General features: G+C 37.5%; 1 protein-coding gene across 3 annotated transcripts in view; it reads right to left on the reverse strand.

The window, feature by feature from the left end:
* Positions 1-21,510, reverse strand: part of LOC150093698 (kielin/chordin-like protein) — a 1,333,292-nt gene that overhangs the window by 342,972 nt on the left and 968,810 nt on the right. For all 3 annotated transcript variants that reach the window (XM_090412628.1, XM_090412627.1, XM_090412629.1), the window contains one exon: positions 20,742-21,003. In XM_090412628.1, coding sequence (XP_090268754.1) covers positions 20,742-21,003 — 262 coding nt within the window. The remainder of the gene's footprint in view (positions 1-20,741; positions 21,004-21,510) is intronic.

The raw sequence follows: 21,510 nt of genomic DNA on the forward strand, positions 1-21,510 counted from the left end.
CACTTCAAAAAAGCACTTATACAACTAATTAGCTGTAAATAAAGGAGAATGAAAATGCGCTGAATTTAAATCCAAATAATACTAATAAAAACGATAAAATTAGAAATTGAGTAAAATTGGTGGGTGATGGAATTTTTTTACTATTTTTTCTGAACTCAGCACCTAAAAATCTATAAGAATCAATTATTATTCTCAGATAACTTTTCCATTGCAGGCCTGTGTTATTATTATATGACATTTCCAATCATATCCAAAGACTCATTGTGGAGGGTGCTTTACTCCACATGATCCGTTGTCTACACACTACACCATATACTGTCCACCAATTGTATTTTTGTCTGCAACTGCAAATTGAATTTGTTCTCTGACCAATTTGCCTGTATGCAGAATGAAAATCCCAGAGTATCCAAGGAAAAACATACCTCCTTATGAGCACTAACTCACCTTCAATTGAAAAAGCCCATATAAAGATTTCTCTCATCACAGTGAGAATCAAACTCAATATACCATAGTACAATATACCATATGTTCTCCTTTTTCCCAAGTGACTATCCCTACAAGTGGCAATCCCTACTACCATCTCTGCTGGAAACTAGTTTCCCTTCCCTAACATTTTCACTTGCCCAGAAAACCAACCTTTTAGATGCCCAGGTCTTTCTATGTTTGAATACAACCCAACTATATTGCATACAGCTCTCTTTTATCATTAGATTGACATGAAACTTCTCATTCTCAAGATAAGAGAGGGAGGGAGGAATGCAGATAAAAGTGCAGGTGTCTTTTATCTGCATTCAAAATGCATGATGCCACTTCTGGCATCCATATTATACAGACTTCTCTTTTTTGACAAATTTTTGCTATTATATCGTTCATTACTGCTGTTCTTCAACTATCATATCTCACCCTTTTCTGCTGGGCAGTCTATAACAATAATCTTTGATTGCTCACCACCCAATTCACACTCCTCTCAAGTCATTCATACTAATCATTGCTATCATCTCATCTCATCCACATTTTCACTTTTTTAAATTGCCATAGTCATGCACTATTGTTCCACCAGAGAAACCACCTTCTCTAACATTCAGTTTTGTACACCATGTATCATTGAATCTTCATACATCACATCCTTCATAGATTCTTCCATTCCTTGATCAGATGCATCATTCACTCTCCCTCTCTCCTCCAAATACTCTCATCCCACATTCTTGTAATCTCCCTCTTAAACAGTTATTCAGTTAACTGCCGATAATTTTCTGGATGGCACTTTCATTGTGACCATTAGTTGTTAGAGTTATTTAATTTTATTAATTCTTCAAACAGAAGGGAATCAGAAGAGTAGATTGTGCCAGCACTGTGTACAAGAGTTCTGATAATATCTATCTTCTGTAATGGATAATGGTATTAGGATGGATGTATGCATCTGCCAGTGAAGAAAGATTTTCTATGAACAGAAATTTATCCAGAAAGAGAAGACTTGTTGGATTCATGTTCAATAGTAAAACCTGATATGGAAAAAAAAGGAGTTTATTTTATCCAGAATCTGTAGTAATTCTCTCTCTGAGTGGGACCAAAGTGCAAAAATATCATCAATGAATCAAAGCCAGATACAAAGAGTTTGAGGGGAAATGTTACTTAAGAGTTGATTTTTCTACATGTTCCATAAATTAATTAGCTAAAGCTGGTGAGATGGAACTGCCCATACCTATTCTTTTAATTTGTTTGTGAGGTTTATTCTGTGAAATAAAATAGCAAGCATTGCTGTGAATTTAAACAGGTTAATAATGTCCTCAGGGAAATCAACTTGTAAAAATTGAAGAATTTCCTGAAATACTATGCTAGTAAAATCATTTCATTATCTTGTGGACAGAGATTATTATTATTCAGGCCTTCATGGACTCAAAAGACTCATCATGGACAGTCCTTCCTAGGAAACACAAAGTCTATCATACCACTCCTTGATTGACCATTCTTGCTCTCACCACTCTATGAGGCAATACATTCCACAATTCAACCATCCTTCATGCAAAGAAACCACTCCTCATCCCCTTGCTCACAGCTCCTTCTGTAACTTTCAAGGATGGCCCCTTGTCATCACTGAGATATTTCATTTTATCTTTGAAGTCATCATAGTGGAGTTACTTAGTGGTGTAAATGATGCTGAACAAAATGTAGAAGAAAAATCAGATGATCAAATCAAAACCGGTTTAATATCTTAAAAGTTTCTATCATGTCCTCTCTTTTCCACCTATCAAGTAAACTTTGTAACCTACAAACCTTCAAACTATCCTCATAGGGAGTATTCCACAGACCTGTCACCATCTTTGTCACTCATCTCAGAATCTTTTCAGCCATCTCCTTGGTCCACAAGAAACCCAGGTGACCAAATCTGTGCACAGCAGTCAAGATGTGGCCAAATTACAGTCTTATAAAGAGGGATAATAACTTCCTTATCTTTACTTGTTTTTCAACATCCAAGTAATTCATTGAGCTATTTTCAAACTTTTCCAATATGCCCTCTGAACTTTAACTCTTTGTCCACCATTATCCCCAAGTTCTTAGCCTCATCAATATCATGCAAACCAATACCATTAACATGATACCCCATATGCAACCTATTCAACCCGAAGTGCATAACCTTACATTTTGCTACATTAAACTGACAATCATTATCCTTTGTCCACAATGAAAATTTATTTAAATCATCTTGCAAGATATCTACATCACCTTTTATTTCTCTCCAGTTGTGCATCATCAGCAAACAACTGAATATCTCCTCTTAAATATTTCCCTATGACATTGTTATGATATACAAATTAAAGAGTAGTGGCCCTAGTACCGAGGTACCTAGTACCCTGAGTTACTCCACTAGTCACCATCATTCTCCTAGACTCCACTCCACCATATGGTGTCTGTCTGTCAGCCATCCCTCTATCCATGCTACTAGCCTCATATTCATTCCCATCCTCTCCAGTTTATGTGATAGTTTTCCATGTGGTATTCTGTTAAATGCCTTGGCAAAGTCAAGCAGTATCATGGTGTAGTCATTACCTTTATCCAATTTTGCTGTTACTTTATTATAAAATGTGAAGAAATTAAAGATGCCAACAAGTTATATTTTTGGTTTCATCCTTTATCCAAGTAAGCAAACAAAGCTTAAGGAGTAACTTCATGACAATTATATTCTTGGATAAAGGATGAAACCAAGAATATAATTTCTTGACATGCTTAATTTATAATGTAACCAAGTGGAAAAACTTTCAACAAAAAAAAATGTGAATGAGTTACTAAGACAGGACCTACCCCTTACAAAGATATGCTGCCCACTATAAAGTATCACATCCCTATCTACTCAGTGTTGTACTTTACCTTTCACCACCTTTTGCAATACTTCAGGAACCACTCCTGATATATTAATAATTGGTCTGTGGTTTGCTACCTCTGTCTTGGAGCCATATTTATGCATTGGTACTATCTTACCCTCTTTCCACTCCCTTGGAACCCTGCCAGAGATGAGATGAGATGAGACTTAGAGTGAAGAACTTTGCCAGAGGCAATGCCAATTCTGTTTCACATTCAAGTAGTACATGGGCTGTGTTTACATCCAGTCCCACTGCTAATGTTCACGTTCATATTTTTTAATATGCTGAACACCTCCTGTTCATCTATCACAATGCTGATATGTATCTCTGTAATATCTGTAACATTAGCAACTGTAAAATCACCACCTGGATGATACACCTTTGCAAAATGATCACTCAGCAACTCAGCTATTACTTTTGGTTCAATCACCTTTGTACCATGAGCATTGTTTAAAGTGTTGGAAGTTTTTCCACTTGGTTATAATATAAATTAAAGATGCCAAGAAATTATATTCTTGGTTTAATCCTTTATCCAAGTGTAAACAAAGTTTGTGCCTGACGTATTTTTAGGACTGGGCAACTTGTATATAGATGCTAATGAATTCACATCACTTGCCTTAGTATCCCATAATATCCCAATTATGGTAACATTGACTGGAAAGAGGAGAGGGCACATGGGAGGAAGGAATTGGATTTTATGCGGTTATTAAGGGACAACTATCTACGACAACATGTATTGGAAAATATCAGGGGGCAGAGAGTGCTGGACCTAGTAATTGCAACCGAGAATGTGGCTGTAATGAACATGACCATGTTGCCACCAATTGGTGAGAGTGACCATAAAGTCATGACTTGGGAGGTGGCTAAAAGAGTCGAATTTACAATTAAGACAGGGTACATGTGGAATTACCGGGCTGGTAAGTATGACAAGCTTAGGTGTGTGCTTGGCTCAATGCCATGGCATGTAAAACTGCAAGGTCTGGATGTTGATAGTGCATGGGAGGTGGTTAAGAACTGTTTGCAGGAGGCAATGGTTGACTGTATACCAAGAGTCCGAATAATAAATCAATTAGGGGTTAAATGGATGAATAACACTATTAAGCTTGAGCTGCAAAAAAAGAAACAATTGTGGAGGAATTTTAAGGAGAAGGGTGACCATCAGGCGCAGGAACAGTATAAAGCTCAGGCCAGGATGGTAACAAGGGTGGTAAGAAAAGCAAAAGCAGATTACGAAAGGAAATTGGCCACGCAGGCTAAAGAGAATCCCAAACAGTTTTTTCAATATGTTGCAAGTAAAAGGAAAAATGCTCATGGTAGAATGATCTTAAAAAATGCTGAGGGTAGGGAGGTAACTGAATCAGTTGATATTGTGGAATTACTGAGCGAGCACTTTGCAAGAGTATATCACCCAGGTGGTGACTTTGCAGGAATGGAAGAACCAACAGCTTATACTGGAATTGTGATGAATGAAGTAGAGGTAACTAGTCTATTACAGAACCTCAATGTCAATACATCTGTGGGATTGGATGGTATACCAGCTCGTGTCGTACGTGAAGCGGCCAAAGAATTGTCAGTGCCCTTGACCATTTTGTTTAATTTGAGCCTGAGGACTGGGTCAGTCCCAAGGGGGTGGAAAGAGGGGAAAATAGTTCCACTGCACAAAGGTGGTTCCAAGGCTGCTGTTGAAACTTACCGGCCAATCAGCATAACAGGAATCATTATCAAGGTCTTAGAGAAAATAGTCAAGAGGAAAATACAAGATTGGATAGAAGAAAATGGGATACTGTATCGGGGACAGCATGGTTTTGTGAAGGGTAGGTCATGCCTCAGTAACTTGCTCACATATTATAACACAGTGACGGCTGAACTGGATAAGGGTAATGGGTTTACGGTGATTCTACTGGACCTTGCCAAGGCCTTTGACAGGATACCACATGGAATTCTAATCAGTAAATTGGGGCATATGGGGATGGACACAGGGTTGGTGAGATGGATAGGAGGGTGGTTGACGGAGAGATATCAGAGAGTGGTTTACTCAGGAGTAGAGTCCACAAGACGGCCTGTGACTAGTGGTGTGCCACAAGGATCTGTTCTTGGACCACTGCTGTTTAATTTGTTCATAAATGATATAGGAAAGGATCTGAGAGGAACAGTTCATTTGTTTGCGGATGATGCGAAGTTGGGTAGGGCAATAGTGAATGCAGATGACGTCAAATTTTTGCAGGATGATTTGGATAGATTGGAGGTATGGGCTAAGGAGAATGGATGTCAGTTTAATGTGGCAAAATGTAAGGTTATGCATTTTGGGGTGAAAAGATTGGAGGCAGTTTACTGCATTGGTGGAACCGTGCTCCAGGAAATTGATGAGGCAGGAGATTTAGGAGTGTTGGTAGATAAGGAATTGAAATTTAGGGGACACATTGCAAAAGTGGCCAAATCAGCTCATCAAATCACTTGGTTGCTGAAGAATACGTTGACAAGCAGAGACAAGCAGGTTATTGTTCCTCTGTATCGAGCCTTGATAAGACCCCATCTAGACTACTGTGCTCAGATTTGGTCACCTAGGTTTCTTCTTGATGGTGAGGAGGTGGAGAGGATCCAGAGACGAGTGACTAAGATGATAGCAGGTCTGTGGAATGAACCGTATGAGAACAGGTTGAGGATTTGTGGGTTGCAAAAATTGGTTGATAGGCGGAGGAGGGGAGATATGATTGAGACATTCAAATTACTGAAGGGTTTCTATAAAATTAATTCAGAAGATATTTTTGAGAACAGGGCTGGTTGTGGGAGGACTAGGGGACATCCATGGAAACTGGGCAAAAGTGTGGTTAGTAAAGGTGTTAGAGCTGGGTTCTTTACTTTTAGAGTAGTGAATGAGTGGAATGCGCTCCCTGAGTCTGTGGTGGATGCTGTGACAGTGAATGAGTTTAAGGCGAGGTATGATAGGTACTGTATGAATGTCAAATAGTTGTGATGAATATGATTTGGGGCTTCCCTCGATGAGTCTAATGACTCCCTGGAGTTGCCCGTAATAATAGTAATAATAATAATAATAATGCAAAGCGCACATATCCTTAAGGACATGTATAATGCTATGCTTTATGGGAAGGGGTAGCTATTCAGACTGGTTCCCACTGATGAGACCTCATTGAGATCAGTGAGAGTCAGATCCATAAATGATACCTCATTGAAGTAATGCAGAAGTCATATTTCCATATATAAGTAGCTAAGGTTCCACACCTTATTATTAAAATACTCTGGATAAGAGATAAATGTTGGAAATTTTTTCACTTGCTTATACTATAAATTAAAGATGCCAAGAAATTATATTCTTAGTTTAATCCTTTATCCACGTGTACACAAACAAAGTTTGCATCTGAAGTATTTTCAGGACTGATCAACTTGTATAAAGCAGATAAGATTTCACATCACCTGCCTTAGTATCCCATAATGCAAAGCACATATATTTACGGACATGTATAATGCTGTGCATTATGTGAAGGGTAACTACCCATACTGTTTCAACCTTTATTTAATGTTTCATCAGTGGGATAATTTGAATCTTTAAAGGAACCTGTGGCATAACTAAAATAATAAATTACATGATAACCACAGTAATTAACTTTAATGAAATAAAGGTACAAATATTTCATACTGAAATTAACAGTACATCATCAGTATAGACAATAAGCAATCCAAAGGAATGGAATACAAAGTACATAACAGTCGGTGGATTACCAATTAATTTCTAGCATGCAGCAACAGTTTTTAATTGGTAATCCACCGACTGTTATATACTTTGTATTCCATTCCTTTGAATTGCTTGTTGGGGAAGTCTCCTTCCACAAAAACATTAAGTAACTTCTTTCTGGGGTTTTTCTCTTTCTCTTTTCTGTCTCTTGGCACCACTTGACTTTTCTTGAGACACACTGGGCCTCTGTCTCACTAAAAACCTGTCGAATGAGATTTGTTTTTAGCTGTGTTTCAAAATGTTTCTGAAGCAAGACATGGCATTGTCATTGAAAAGGTTTATGATGCAGTTTGCTACAGCTTTGTCAGGGTAATATCTTTCCACAAACTTTGCGCCGCACCTCATTTTGTATACATTTCATTGATCAAAGAACTAGGAACATCCTCCCTTCCTTCTTCTGTGTCTGAAGACATTTCCTCCACCACGGTCTTCTGAAGGTGTTCCAGTTCTTCCATGGTGAACTCATTCCTGTGGTCCTCCACGAACTCTTCCACATCAGCATTGTCAACTTCCAAGCCCATGCTTTTGTGTCTCTGGGCAAAAGCATGGGCTTAGAAGTCGCTTGCACCCAGGCTTTGTCAAGGATACGTAAGCAATGGAGGATGTTGAAGTGATTTTTCCAGAATACTCTGAGTGTTAATTCTGTATCAGAGGTCACTTCAAAACACCTTTGAAACAATGCTTTAGTGTAGAGTTTCTTAAAGTTTGAAATGACCTGCTGGTTTATGGGCTGGATTAGAGGAGTTGTGTTGGGGGCAGGAACTTTGCTGTAATAAAATCAAACTCCTCCACCAACTCATTCTCCAAGCCTGGAGGGTGAGCAAGAGCACTGTCCATCACAAGAAGGCATCTTATTGGCAAATTTTTTGCCTGAAGGTATTTTCTCACACTTGGGGCAAAGACTTCATGGATCTACTCAATAAAAATTTGCCTGGTTACTCAAGACTTACTATTAGCCCTCCACATAACAGACAATTTACTTTTCATCATGTTATTCCTGAACACCCTCAGATTCTCAGAGTGGTACACAAGCAATGGCTCGACCTTGAAGTTTCCACTTGCGTTTCCACATAGCAAAAGAGTCAGCCTGTCCTTCATTGGTTTGTGTCCTGCAGAATGATGTAGGTCTTTAGCATTTTTTTCCAAAATAGGCCGTTTCATCACAGTTGAACACTTGTTGGGGAAGAAAACCCTCAGCATTTACATAGTCACTAAATTCTTGCCCATATTTCTCAGCAGCTTCTTGGTTCAAACTCGCAGCCTCCCCATGCCTAACCATACTATGTATGCCACTTCTCCTCTTAAATTTCTCCCCTTATTAGTGCTGAACACATCAGTATCACCACTCATACCAGGGTATTTCTTTAACAGGTCATCATGTAATCGCATCTCTTTTTCACAACTTCTGTGATCTTTGTTTAGTAAGAACTTTCATTCCTCTTGCAACATCAGCTCCCCTGGATCGCCTCTTTATTTTTGAGTATTGCACAATCGTTGATTTCACTACACCGAACTGCATAGCAAGATCAGAAATACAAATGCCATTTTCATGTTTGGATATGATTTCTTTTTACATCTCTATCGTGGTTCTAACAACTTTTCTTTTCACTTTGCTACTATCACTATCCTTCTTCAGCCCCATGGTGGCGTATTTAATAATAATTTATAAAAAACAAGAAAACACAAAGAAAATCAAGAATTTGCACTGCAAATTCGAGCAGGAGAATCAGTAACCAACGCTCTCCAGCCGTACATCTCAGCCTGCGGATCACGTGGTTGCCGGTTTGCCTGTTCGGGAACCGAGATTCAGTTCGGAAACCAGTGTGTTTTTTGTTCAGAAAATATGTTTGGGAACCGATTTGTTCGAGATGAGAGTTGTTCGATAACCGAGGTTCCACTGTATTGTCGTTATTGTGTAATTTATTATTTATTTAGTGGCATGATTTCTTGGCATCTTTAATTTATAGTATAACCAACTGGAAAAACTTCCAACAACTATCTCTAATCCAGAGTATTTTAATAATAAGTTGTGACACCTTTCAGTTACTTGTATTTGGAAATATGATTTCTGCATTATTTCAACTTTAGTATCACCTCTGGATCTGGCTCCCACTGATGAGACCTCAATGATGAACAGCCTTTTACTTTTTCACCTCAATAAAGATCGAAACTGGTCTGGGTAGAAACCCCTGTCCTCTCTGAAAATGCTATGTTCCATGCATTTTATCCCCATCACTATATCATCTTCCATCAACCAAATATCACTAATACCTATAACTTTTGATCATGCCGAATTAACTAACGTGAAAATCTTTTCTCTCTTATTCTGAATACTTCTGGCATTATCATACATAAAACTGCAACACCCTCTTCATTCCAAGACCTTCCTCACATCTACTGTTGATTATCTCACTAAAGAAGTTAAGAACATGGGAGCTATATTCAGCCTCATGTGTTCAACTCTTCCACTAACTCACTTCTATCATTTAGCATTGTGTAATCACTTTCCTACTTACTCACTTGTACCCACACTCACCTGCATCCCTTCCCCATCATTCTTGCTTCTCTGGACTCTTCACTTTTGAACTCTTACTGAATGTTACTTGCAACACTTTACCAAAGTCCATTTCAATTCAAATGCAAGCTAGTTACATTATATAAGTCCTTTATCCATTAGACTCACTTTACAGATCCACAAATACAACCTGTGCACTGACTCAATCAAATCTCTTCTTATCAGTTCATTTGCAATAATTTGTAATCAAACCTCTTCCTCCCAGTTCACCTCTATTATACTGTGACAGCAGACTCAAAAATCTTTAATCTCACACTCTTCATATTCACTTGTACCAGAAACTCTTTGATATCTTCTCATATACTACATGTCCCCTGTTGATCATTAGTATAAGTTTCAGTAAGGAAATATCGTGAGCAGACATATTACTAACTATTATAACAACGGAATTAACTTACGCAAACTATTCTTTATTCGTAGAATTTTCACCTGAGTATCATAGGCATCATCAGTACAGGTACAAGGCTAATTAAACAATAACTGTTATATTCACAAAGCGCCACCTAAGTAGCTAAGGTTAAATTTCCTAAATTTATTTTATTATTATTATTTATTTATTTTATTTATTTATTTTTAATAATTTAAATTTAATTATTTAAATTATTATTATTTAATTATTAATTCAAATAATTATTATTTAATAATTAAATAATTATTATTTAATTATTAAATAATAATTATTTAATTTTTCAATTATAATAATTAAAAAAATAAAAGAAAATAAAAAAAGAAAAAAAATATTTTAAAAAATATTTTTTTTCTTAATAATAATAATAATTTTCTTAATAATTTAATAATAATAATAATTAAATAAATTTAGGAAATTTAACCTTAGCTACTTAGGTGGCGCTTTGTGAATATAACAGTTATTGTTTAATTAGCCTTGTACCTGTACTGATGATGCCTGTGATACTCAGGTGAAAATTCTATGAATAAAGAATAATTTACGTCAGTTAATTCAGTTATTATAATAGTTAGTAATGATCATTAGTATATTTGTCAAAATAATTATTTCTTTCAGTTTCCCTTACTTCATCATTACATCATGTTATCTTCCCTATTCACACTTTCATAATATGCTTTCTCTCCCCTTCTTTTGCTTCTCTGCCTTATCACTCTGCAAGCTGACTATCTATCTCTATCTACCTATCTCTGGTCCTTCTCTTCATTTTTCCCCTGTTTAATTCTGTTATCACCCAAACCATATGCACATTTGCTTGATTTCAATACTTTAATTATAGCCACTTTATTTACAATACGAGCACTTTACTTACACACTTCACTAATGATATTCAAACACTTTATTTATAATATTTACACTTTATTTACAAAAGTGAGATGCATACACAGTGGTATAGTTAGATTTTGAGGAAGTTGCTGTGGGAGGGAAAGGAAAATAGTATTGTTGGGAAAGAGATGAGCGGAGAAGGGAGAGCAGAGATAATGAACGGCAAGAAGGCTGAATCATCTGAGGCAAAGGGTTCAGCTTGTGAACCTAGGGAATGAATTTGGATATTTAGAGAAACTATTGTTTGCTTATAAGACACAGAATCAAGATGAAGATAGTGTAGCTAATGATCAAAGAGAGATTGTAAAGCAGGTTAGTACAGTGAGAGAGGTTGTGGAAGGACAGAAGGAAAATGGATAGGTGGATCAAGTGATGAAATGCATAAAGGTGGGGATGAGATGGATATGAATGGAAATCAGGGTCAAGAAAACAGGAGTGGGTAGACTGAAGAGAGAGAGAGTGTAACATACCAAACTAAAGTGGAGGATGATAGTGTTGGTGGGATGGCATCAAGGAGGGTGAGATTGCTATGTTTGTATATTAATGTAAGGAGTATTAGAAATAGAAGAGCTTAGGTTGCTTTGATTGAGCCAGTAAGCTAAAGATAAAAACTTTGTTATCAGGATAAACTACTGTTCAGAATAGAAATGGAAGGATATACAATTTTCCAGATGGCTAGGAAGATGGAAAGGGGGGGGTACTGTTAATGACAGTAGAATGTGTCCACAAAGAGTAAAAGTGGACAGTAGCTCATATGAAGATTTTGAATCAGTATGGTGTGAAGGTTAAATGAACTGAATAGTATATATCTAAAAGTATGTCGATATAGGCCATGGAATGTAGACAGTACTGATGGTGAAACGTTTAGGGAAATTATTTGGGTAAATTAGTTAATGAAGGTGATCCTAATGGGATATTTTAATTACAGAATGATAGGAATTTGGAGGCGAAGAAAGCATATGGAAACAAGGAGAGAATGAAGTTTTGAATTTCCGAAAGATAACTATCTTAATCAGAATGTAATGGAAGCAACTTGAGGTTTTGGAATGTTGGATTTGGTGATATCCTCACATGATGTGGTTGTTATTAATGAGATATCAACACTGCCACCAGTTGGTGAGAGAGTGATCATGAGATACTTGTTTGAGATTTCTAAAATGGTGAAACAATTGGCCTATAGCAACATACTATAAGATATACTCTTCAGTTCATTTCACCTTTGCACTATACAGAGAAATCTATATATAAATATAAATATATAATTATTCCACTTCTATTCAAGAAAATGTTGCTGCCAGAAAAGCATATATGTGGAATTATAAGGTGGATGATTATGAGAAGTTCCATTGTGAAGATGTTGACAGTGCATGAGAATTCATAAGCAATATTAAAAAAAAATGGATAACAGTGGAATCAAGCAAACAGTGTCTGAAAAGATGTTATGCTGAAGTTACAAGGCAGTGAGTGGCAATCAGAAGCATGATGAGTATAAAGGGCAGATTAAGAAGCTGATAAGAATGGTAAAGAAAGAAAAGGTACAGTATAGGAGGAGACTGACCAGTCAGGGCAAGGATAATTCAATGGAATTCTTTTTCTACTATATGGCAAGCAACAGGAAGAAAAATTATAATTATTATTATTATTACCCCAAGATCCCAGACTCCTCTAGGAAGTCCTTTTATCACAACTCATCATACTGCACCATAAACATATTCACATTCTCTGCAGACACTGTCAGGCAAGGCATTCCAATCATTCACAACTCTGCATGCAAAAAACTTACTTCTCACTCCTCTGCTCACATCCTCTTTATACAGTTCCCAGGGATGACCTCTGGTTCTCCTCTGATCTCCCACTGTTTTATGTAGAATCTCTCCAACATTGATCCTATAACAACCCCTTATTAACCTGTAGGTCTCTATCATATCTCCCCTCTTCCTCCCATCCCCTAAACTCTGTAACTTGCATCTTCTCAATCTTTCCTCATATTCAACATTCCAGAGGTCAGAAACTACCTTAGTCAGTCAGTCGCCTCTGGACCCTTTCCAACATCTCTTCATCCTTTTGAAAACCAGCTAACCAAATCTGGGCACAGTAGTCCACGTGTGAACTAATCAAAGCCTTATACAATGGAACAAGAATCTCCCTACTTCTACAAGTCAGTGTCCTCCGTATCATTCCCAGAAGTCTGTGTTGTCTTCACAATTTTGGCAATGTGTCCCCTAAATTTCAGATCCTTATACACTATTATCCCAAGATCTCATATTTCCTCCACCTCCAACAATATATCCCCACCAAGCATAAATTCTATACCCATCTTTGTTTCCCAAATTTTAAAATCTTACATTTTACAACATTTAACTCGCATCCTCATTCCCATGCCCCAATTTATCCAAGTCTTCTTGTAAGGCCATGACATCTCTACTCTTCATAGTTCGTCCCAACTTTACATCATTTGCAAGCAACTGAATATCTCCATCCAAATCTTCACCAATATCAATAACATACAAGTTAAACAGTAATGACCCTAAAACAGATCTCTGGGGTACACCACAAGTGACTTTCCTTTTGCTGGATATTGCACCCCCATACACAACTTGCTGATACCTATCAGATGGCCAGTCCCCGATCCAATGCACTAATTCAATATCCAACCTTGCCCACTCCAGTTTGACTATCAGCTTATCACATGGTAATCTATCAAAAGCCTTTGCAAAATCAAAGTATATTACTGTGTATTCCTCTCCTCTGTCCAAGGAAGTCATCACCTTATTGTAATAAGTAAGTAGATTACTAAAACATGACCTCCCTTTAGCAAATCCATGCTGTTTATCAAAGATAATACCATTGTTGTCAACAAAATTCTGGATCCTAGTTCTCACAAGCTTCAACAATTTAACCACAACACGACACACAGACAGGCCTATAATTTGATGCTTGAGTTCTATCATCTCTCTTATGAAGCAGCACAATCTTGCCCTCTTTCCACTCCTTAGGAACTTGACCCACTGCAAGACTCATATTAAAAAAATATGTCAAGTCAGATGTCAACTCCCTGGCACATTCTTTCAGAATACGTGTTGATATATTATCAAGTCCCACAACCTTATTAACATCAAGTTTGCTGAACTCCCCATACACCTCTTGCTCACTTACAGTCAGTCTCTCCTCCCCATCATCAACTGCTCTCAATCTCTCCATGAAGTCACATTCACAAGATTGAAAGGCCTTTATGACTACTCATTAAGTATCTCCACTATATCTTCTGCAACAGCTGTTCTTACCATTTTCTCCAATCAACCCCCATCCTTCTATAATCATTCTTTTTTTTTTTTGCTGGCTACATATTGAAAGAACTCCCTAGGATTCTTTTTGACTTCATTAACTACTGCTCATATCTCACTATTGTTACCCTAACCAACCAAGTCACCCTCCTTGCCTGGTCTTTGTAATCCTCATGGAATTAGTTATTACTACTTCTCTTATGCTACCTCCATAATGTGCTTTTTCTCTGTATCACATGAGTAATCTCTTTATTCATCCATTTTACACCTACCTTATTTAACCTTCTGACCCTTGGAATACATTTAGACATTGCTTCTACTAGACAACACTTGAATATCCCCCAAGCTGTACTGATTTCTTTTCCAGCTAACTAATCATTCCATGCTACACCTGCAAGCTGTCTCCTGAGCTCTTCATAATCACCACCCTTGTAGTTCCACATATACCCTTTTCTCACAGAGGTCCTCACATTGCTGGCAACAACCCAGGTAATCACCTCATGGTCACTCTCACCAACTGGAGAGAGATTTGACACCTCATTTATAATAACATCCTCTGATGAGATGATCAAATCCCAAACCCTCAATTCTCGTATGCCCTCTGCTACATACTGTCGGAGGTAGTTGTCCCTCAAAAAACTCATTTTCTTTACTTCCAGTTTCTATCTCATCATCCCAGTCTATATTGTCATAATTAAAATCACCCATAATTATCACCCTTTTCTTATTTGCTTGGCTAATTTGATTATACATTTCATAGTCATTACCATCCACAATAACAGCTCTATAACAATTCAACCAAGTATTTCATTCTCTTCATCTCTATCTCACACCATACTGTCTCAAAACCACTGGCAATGCAAGAGGGAAATAGTGCATCTCTACTTTGTATGGACATAACTCTTTCTCTATCATCAATAGCACCCCCCCCCTTTTTTTTTTTTTTACTCTTTCTATCCTCACGAAACACATCATACCCTTCCATCTGTATTCCTATCAGGATGTTGTCCTCATCCAGCCACGTCTCACTTATCCCAACAATTTTTGGGTGAATAGACTCAATTAATGCAACCATTTCATGTTGTTTCTTATATTCTAGCATTTGTATATAAACACAGCAGCTCATTCCTAGATCTATAGATAGTTCCATTGATACCACTCATTCAATGCGATTTCTCCATGCTCAACTCAAGCCATTTCCCTTTCTCCTTATTTATTTTAGAACCCTCTTCAAATCCAACTGTTTTCTCTTCATCCCCTTCCTTTCCTGTCTACACATTCATTCACATCCTCTTGGAGCATCCACCTTTCTCACGTTGTGTTCCCCGGTCCAACCCGAGCCTCTCTGTCTGTCTTGCACACCCGTTCTCTCATTCTCTATACTCATGCCACTCACTTCTTCATTCATAACCACCTCTTCAATCTCTCCTGTCCTACTCTTGCTCTTCCACATCACTTCCCACCTGATCAGATTCATTCTCTGTACTCACTTCTCTACCTTCCAGCAGCAGTCTCTCCAAGCAACTCACACTAAAACTACTCAAATGTAGTCCATCATCTTATACAGTTCACTTCGTTCTTCAAACTCATTCCAAGCATTAACAAACTGCACTCCTTTCTCCTCACACATTTCTGCTAACATATCATTCATAATCTTTGCTCTCTGCCTCATCTCACCACTGCTATGCCAAGGCAACATGCTTACTACCTTTCCTATCACACTCTTCTCTTTTATCCGTCTAAGCAACCTCCTGATATCCAATCTGATGTGTTCTTTCTTTGCAGTCACATTTGTACCTATTAAAACTACCAACTTTTTTGCTTGCTTACTTCTCATATTCAATGCCTCAATCACTGTATTCATTCTTCCTCCAGTAAAACATACCTTGTGCATCCCTCTTCCAGCACACCTTTAATAATTGAATCACCATGACAGGTTGATACTGGCGAATAGTTATGGTAGCAGAGTGACCACTGCAAAGGACATAGTGAAATTATTTAACGAGCATTTCATCAGTGTATATCATACTAGTGTAAATAATGCAGTGCAACATGTAAAAGGGAAGCAAGTATTAGGAAAAGTAGAAGTGAAAGAATCAGAAGTACATCCGTTATTGATTAGGCTGTAAGAATGGGTGACAAATCACCAAATTTTTTAAAGAATATGCAAAAGTTATGCCTTGACCTAGTTATTTAATGAAAATCTTGCTATGGAAAAGGTTACGAAGGAGTGGAAAGAAGGCAAACATAGCATCACGTTCAATGTGGTTCAAGGAATCATGCTTATTGAACATGATCTATTGTTTAATACAGAGGATATTATAAAAAGGTAGAAGGCGAGAAGAGAGGAACCAGAGGCCATTCCTGGAAGTTGTGTAAGAGTGTGGTGTGGTGAATGTTCCAATTACAGACAAGTCTGTATATTTGCAGTTGTAGTCAAGTATTGGAAAGGTTGGTTAGGAAGAGAATACAGGATTGAGTTGATGGACATAGCAATGGTTATGATGGTCAGCATACATATGCAGGTAGATCTTGTTTTTTTGCAATTTATTTGCACTTTATGATAAGGTAAAGAGCATGATAGATACAGAAGATTCATATACACTGCTTGGAAAGAACTCAACAGACAACATAGTATGAGAAACAAACAGCCATGTCATCAACCTTAATAAGATGTAGGACCACCTTTCACTGCAATTGCAGTGAAAGGTGGTCCTCAATTACTGCAATGGTCCTACATTGTAGTAATTGAGACAATCTTAGGGAGGAATACTTTCCACAAGTGTGTGAAAGCGATCAATAGAAATTGATGATGTTGAGTTGATGAGTTGATGGACATAGCAATGGTTATGATGGTCAGCATACATATGCAGGTAGATCTTGTTTTTTCGCAATTTATTTGCACTTTATGATAAGGTAAAGAGCATGATAGATACAGAAGATTCATATACACTGCTTGGAAAGAACTGAACAGACAATGTAGTATGAGAAACAAACAGCCATGTCATCAACCTTAATAAGATGTAGGACCACCTTTCACTGCAATTGCAGTGAAAGGTGGTCCTCAATTACTGCAATGGTCCTACATTCAGTAATTGAGACAATCCTAGGGAGGAATACTTTCCACAAGTGCGTGAAAGCAATCAATGGAAATTGATGATGTCCTGGACTGTTGTGGGGCAGATGTCCTTTGACCTCACCAGACAATTCAGTTCATCCCACAGATTTATTTTTTATCTGGGCTTGGGACCAGCATAGCTGACGAATCAGGCCTATGGCTGGAAGGGGCTATTTCTTAAGTATTCCTTACTATAATCTGTATGAGTTCACGAGGCCAGTTTGCCTGTTCTTGGGGATGAAAAGCCCGAGTTTCTAAGTGAAAAAACCCCCTATTTCCATATGTTCGCATATGGAGATAGTGGTTTCAATGAAATAGTGAGATAGACTGGCTATCTCACCTTTTTGTCGAAAGAAACCAGATAAAGGTTCCTCACATCACGGATGGGAATTGAACCCAGGTTTTTCTGACCAAAGGGCTTTGTCAATACCAACTAACCTCCCACACATGTTTAATAGAGTTGAGATGAGGACTGTGGAGGCCCACAGGAATGTTGATGTCCACAGACCAAGCAGTTACTGCAGCAGCCTTATAACATGGTGAAGCAAGACAATGGTTTTGCTGAAAGAGACAATGGTCAGTTCAGTAGAAATGCCACAAAGTAGGAACCATTGCATTGTCCAGAATGTTCAGATATCTCTTGGAGTTCAAATTGTGTGACACCACAAACAGAGGTCCAAGGCCAAACCAGGAAAAACAGGACTACACCATTACATTTATAACATGGTGAAGCAAGACAATGGTTTTGCTGAAAGAGACAATGGTCTCTTTCAGCAAAACCATAGAAATGCCACAAAGTAGGAAGCATTGCATTGTCCAGAATGTTCAGATACCTCTTGGAGTTCAAATTGTGTGACATCACAAACAGAGGTCTGAGGCCAAACCAGGAAAAACAGGACTACACCATTACACTGCCATCTCTGAATTTCATAATCGGAGTAATGTACTTTGGTAAAAGATGTTCAGTGAGCATCTGCTGCACCCACACCTGTCCATCTGCTTGGCATATGATTTGACATTCCATAACCCAACTTTCCAAGCTTCCATGACCCACTGTACATGCTCTTTGCACCACTGCAGATGATGCTACATGTTGGTTCAGGTAATATAGGGCTTTCATATTGCATTCCTATCATGGAAACCCATGTTGTGAGCCTCAGTTCTGAATGTTTTTGTACAGATTTGTGTTCCAGTCAATGCCCCAAACATTGGAGGATGAAAAGCCCGAGTTTCTAAGTGAAAAACCCCCTATCTCCATATGAGACTGGCTATCTCACCTTTTCATCGAGAGATCAGATAAAGGTTCCTCACATTTCTCAAAACTTTCCCAAAACTCTGCATTCAACATGTCAGTCAACAAATGGCAGTTTTTACCTACAATCCTTTTTAGCCATATGGTCATGTTCAGTAAGTGTGGCAGTGACAATCCACTGTGGGTAGCACTTGCAATTGACTCCCTGTGCTTCCATTTCAGTATGGTATCACTGATCGTTGACATGGGATGGCCCAATTTGCCAAACAGATAGGCCTGTAACATGGTATCCTATCACAATGCCTCTTTCAAACTCCATCAGTTCCCTTCTCACAGCAATTTCACCCTGACACAGCTGCACTGACTTGGGAGCATCATATTCCTCCAATTATACTAGAGGCTAAAAATTGGAGGAATATTTGTAGTCTCCAATACAAATATTCGGAGGCTACAAATATTGGACTCATTACATAGCACAATGCACTTTGCTTAAGGGGGGTGTCCATTGACTTATTTCCAAGCTGTATATACTGACATTCTTGGAGTTTGTAAAAGCATTTGAAGATTTACCACTAGGCTGGTTTATATGAGCTACAGAGGATGGGAATGGAGAGTGTATTGGTCAGATGCATCAGATATTGACTTTATGAATGAGACAAGCAAGTTATTTATGATGTGTTTGCATCTCAAAAGAAGAAGGTAACCAGTAGTGTGCTCAGGGTTCTGATCTTGGGTCCATGCTGCTTAACTTATTTGTTAATGATAATATTTCATATGAAATGACTGAGGATCTTTGATGCAAAGTTGGGGAGACTTACAGGGAGCAGGGCTGGTGTTAATTCTCTTCAGGAAGATTTGAATAGAAATGTAGCTTGTACAAGTTAGTGCAATTGTAGTTTTAATATTAATAAGTGCAAGGAGTTGCATTTTGGAGTGTAGAAATATAAGGATATGTACTATACTGATGGAACTTTCCTTCAGTAAAGCTCCATTGATTATAGTAAGTGAATGAGATTCAACATCTGGAGATAATAGTTAATAATAATTGGTTCCATTGAATAAGGTCTTGAATAGACCACATGTGAACTACTGTGCACAGATTTGATATGAATATGATAGAGATGTATAAGTTCACAAAGGGATTTTATCAGATTAATATGGAAGAGGTTTTCACAAAATGTTGGGAGATGGGATGACAGGACAAGAGGCCTCCTGAAAGCTGTATAAGGAGTGAGAAACAGGCCTATTCATGGAGAAGGGTGAATGATTGGGATGAATCCTGAAAGGGTAGTGACTGCAGAGAATACTAGTTCATTTAAGACATGGCATGATGAACTATCAGCTATGTTCAGATAATGCTTCCTCACAGACTTCCAAACATTGTGCTAAATGGAAGAATAGGAAAACAGCGTCCATCCGGAAGACCAAGGAAAAGCTGGCTTAGATCATTAAAAGAAAGAGGCGAATTACCCATATTCACTACTGTGTTTCAGAAGACTAGAAATAAAACCATTTGGAGCCAGATTGTACAAAGGAGACTCAATCCGTCACCATATGGATGAGATGAAGAAGAAGAATGATGAAATATGCATGCGAACAGAGGGAATTACTACGATGGATCTTTTGATTACATGGAGGTGTGAAGATAATAATAATAATGACAACAACAACAATAATAATTTCTTGTGCTTTGTTCAAAATCTGTTCCATGCAACAAATCAGTTAACTTTTGGTTTTAGAACAGCTCTGCTGCAATGTAATAATAGTAGGCACTAATGCCAGTCACACAATTTGCTAGGAATATCAATGTTCAACTCTTGGTCACTGTTATACCATCAATATTTAGAAAAAAATAAAATATCATAAGATAATAGGTTTTCATAAATAATTAATTAAGGCAATATGTACTTTACTTAAATAAATATTCAAGAAATATTTTCTACCAAATCTGTTGAAAAATGTCTGTTAATGTGGTTATTACTTCATTCCTGCTCTAAATAATTTGTTGAAATAATCACTTTTCAAAACTTTCCTTTTTTGGCATCACTGTTAAAAAAATGAGATTAATAAAAGCAAGATGTAAAAAAAAAAATTGGAGGGAGAATTTATCTTACCATTACATTCTTCACAGCATTCCCTCTTTACTGGATGTCTACATTTGATAGGGAGACATTTTTTAGATTTGCATGTAACATTTCCTTTTTTACAATTACATTCTTTACATGAATCTTCTGGATGAGGAAAGAATTGCCAGTTATGATAATGTCTGTTATTATAATTACACCCTACTTCGCATGTTAAGCAACACTCTTCTTCAATGGGATGGCTACATACCACTTCTGGACATGGTTTAGATTTACAATGGACACTGCCATTCTAGAAAAAAAAAGTATCATATTCTATTAGTTGTTGAAGATATTTAAGACAAAACTGCTAAACATAAGCCCTGCTATATTAGCAAGAAATATAATAGTTCAATCAAGTCATATTTCAAAACTTAATATCATTGATACATTTCCTATTATTATTATTATTATTATTATTATTAACATCTGATCTCCATGAAGTCAGACTCATCATGGAACTACATGCTATTGCACATAATACTCATCCAACCATGCCTTAAAATGATTCAATGTGTCTACATTCACAACAAACTCTGATGTGATGTCTTCACAACTTGTGCAATGTGGCCCCTGAATTTCAGGTCCTTTTCCACCACTACTCCCAGATCTCTCATCTTCTCTATCTCCTTTAAAGTTCCCCACCAAGTGTGTACTATGCATCCATCATTGCTTACGAAATCTCAAACCTTCCACTTTGCAACATTGAATTGGCAGTTCTACTTACCTATCCATTCATGCAGTCTATTCAAGTTCTGCC

This window comes from Typopeltis vanoorti, chromosome 23 (genome assembly GCF_054136105.1).
Source record: "Typopeltis vanoorti isolate ZY-2024b chromosome 23, IOZ_Tvanoo_1.0, whole genome shotgun sequence".
NCBI lineage: Eukaryota > Metazoa > Arthropoda > Arachnida > Uropygi > Thelyphonidae > Typopeltis > Typopeltis vanoorti.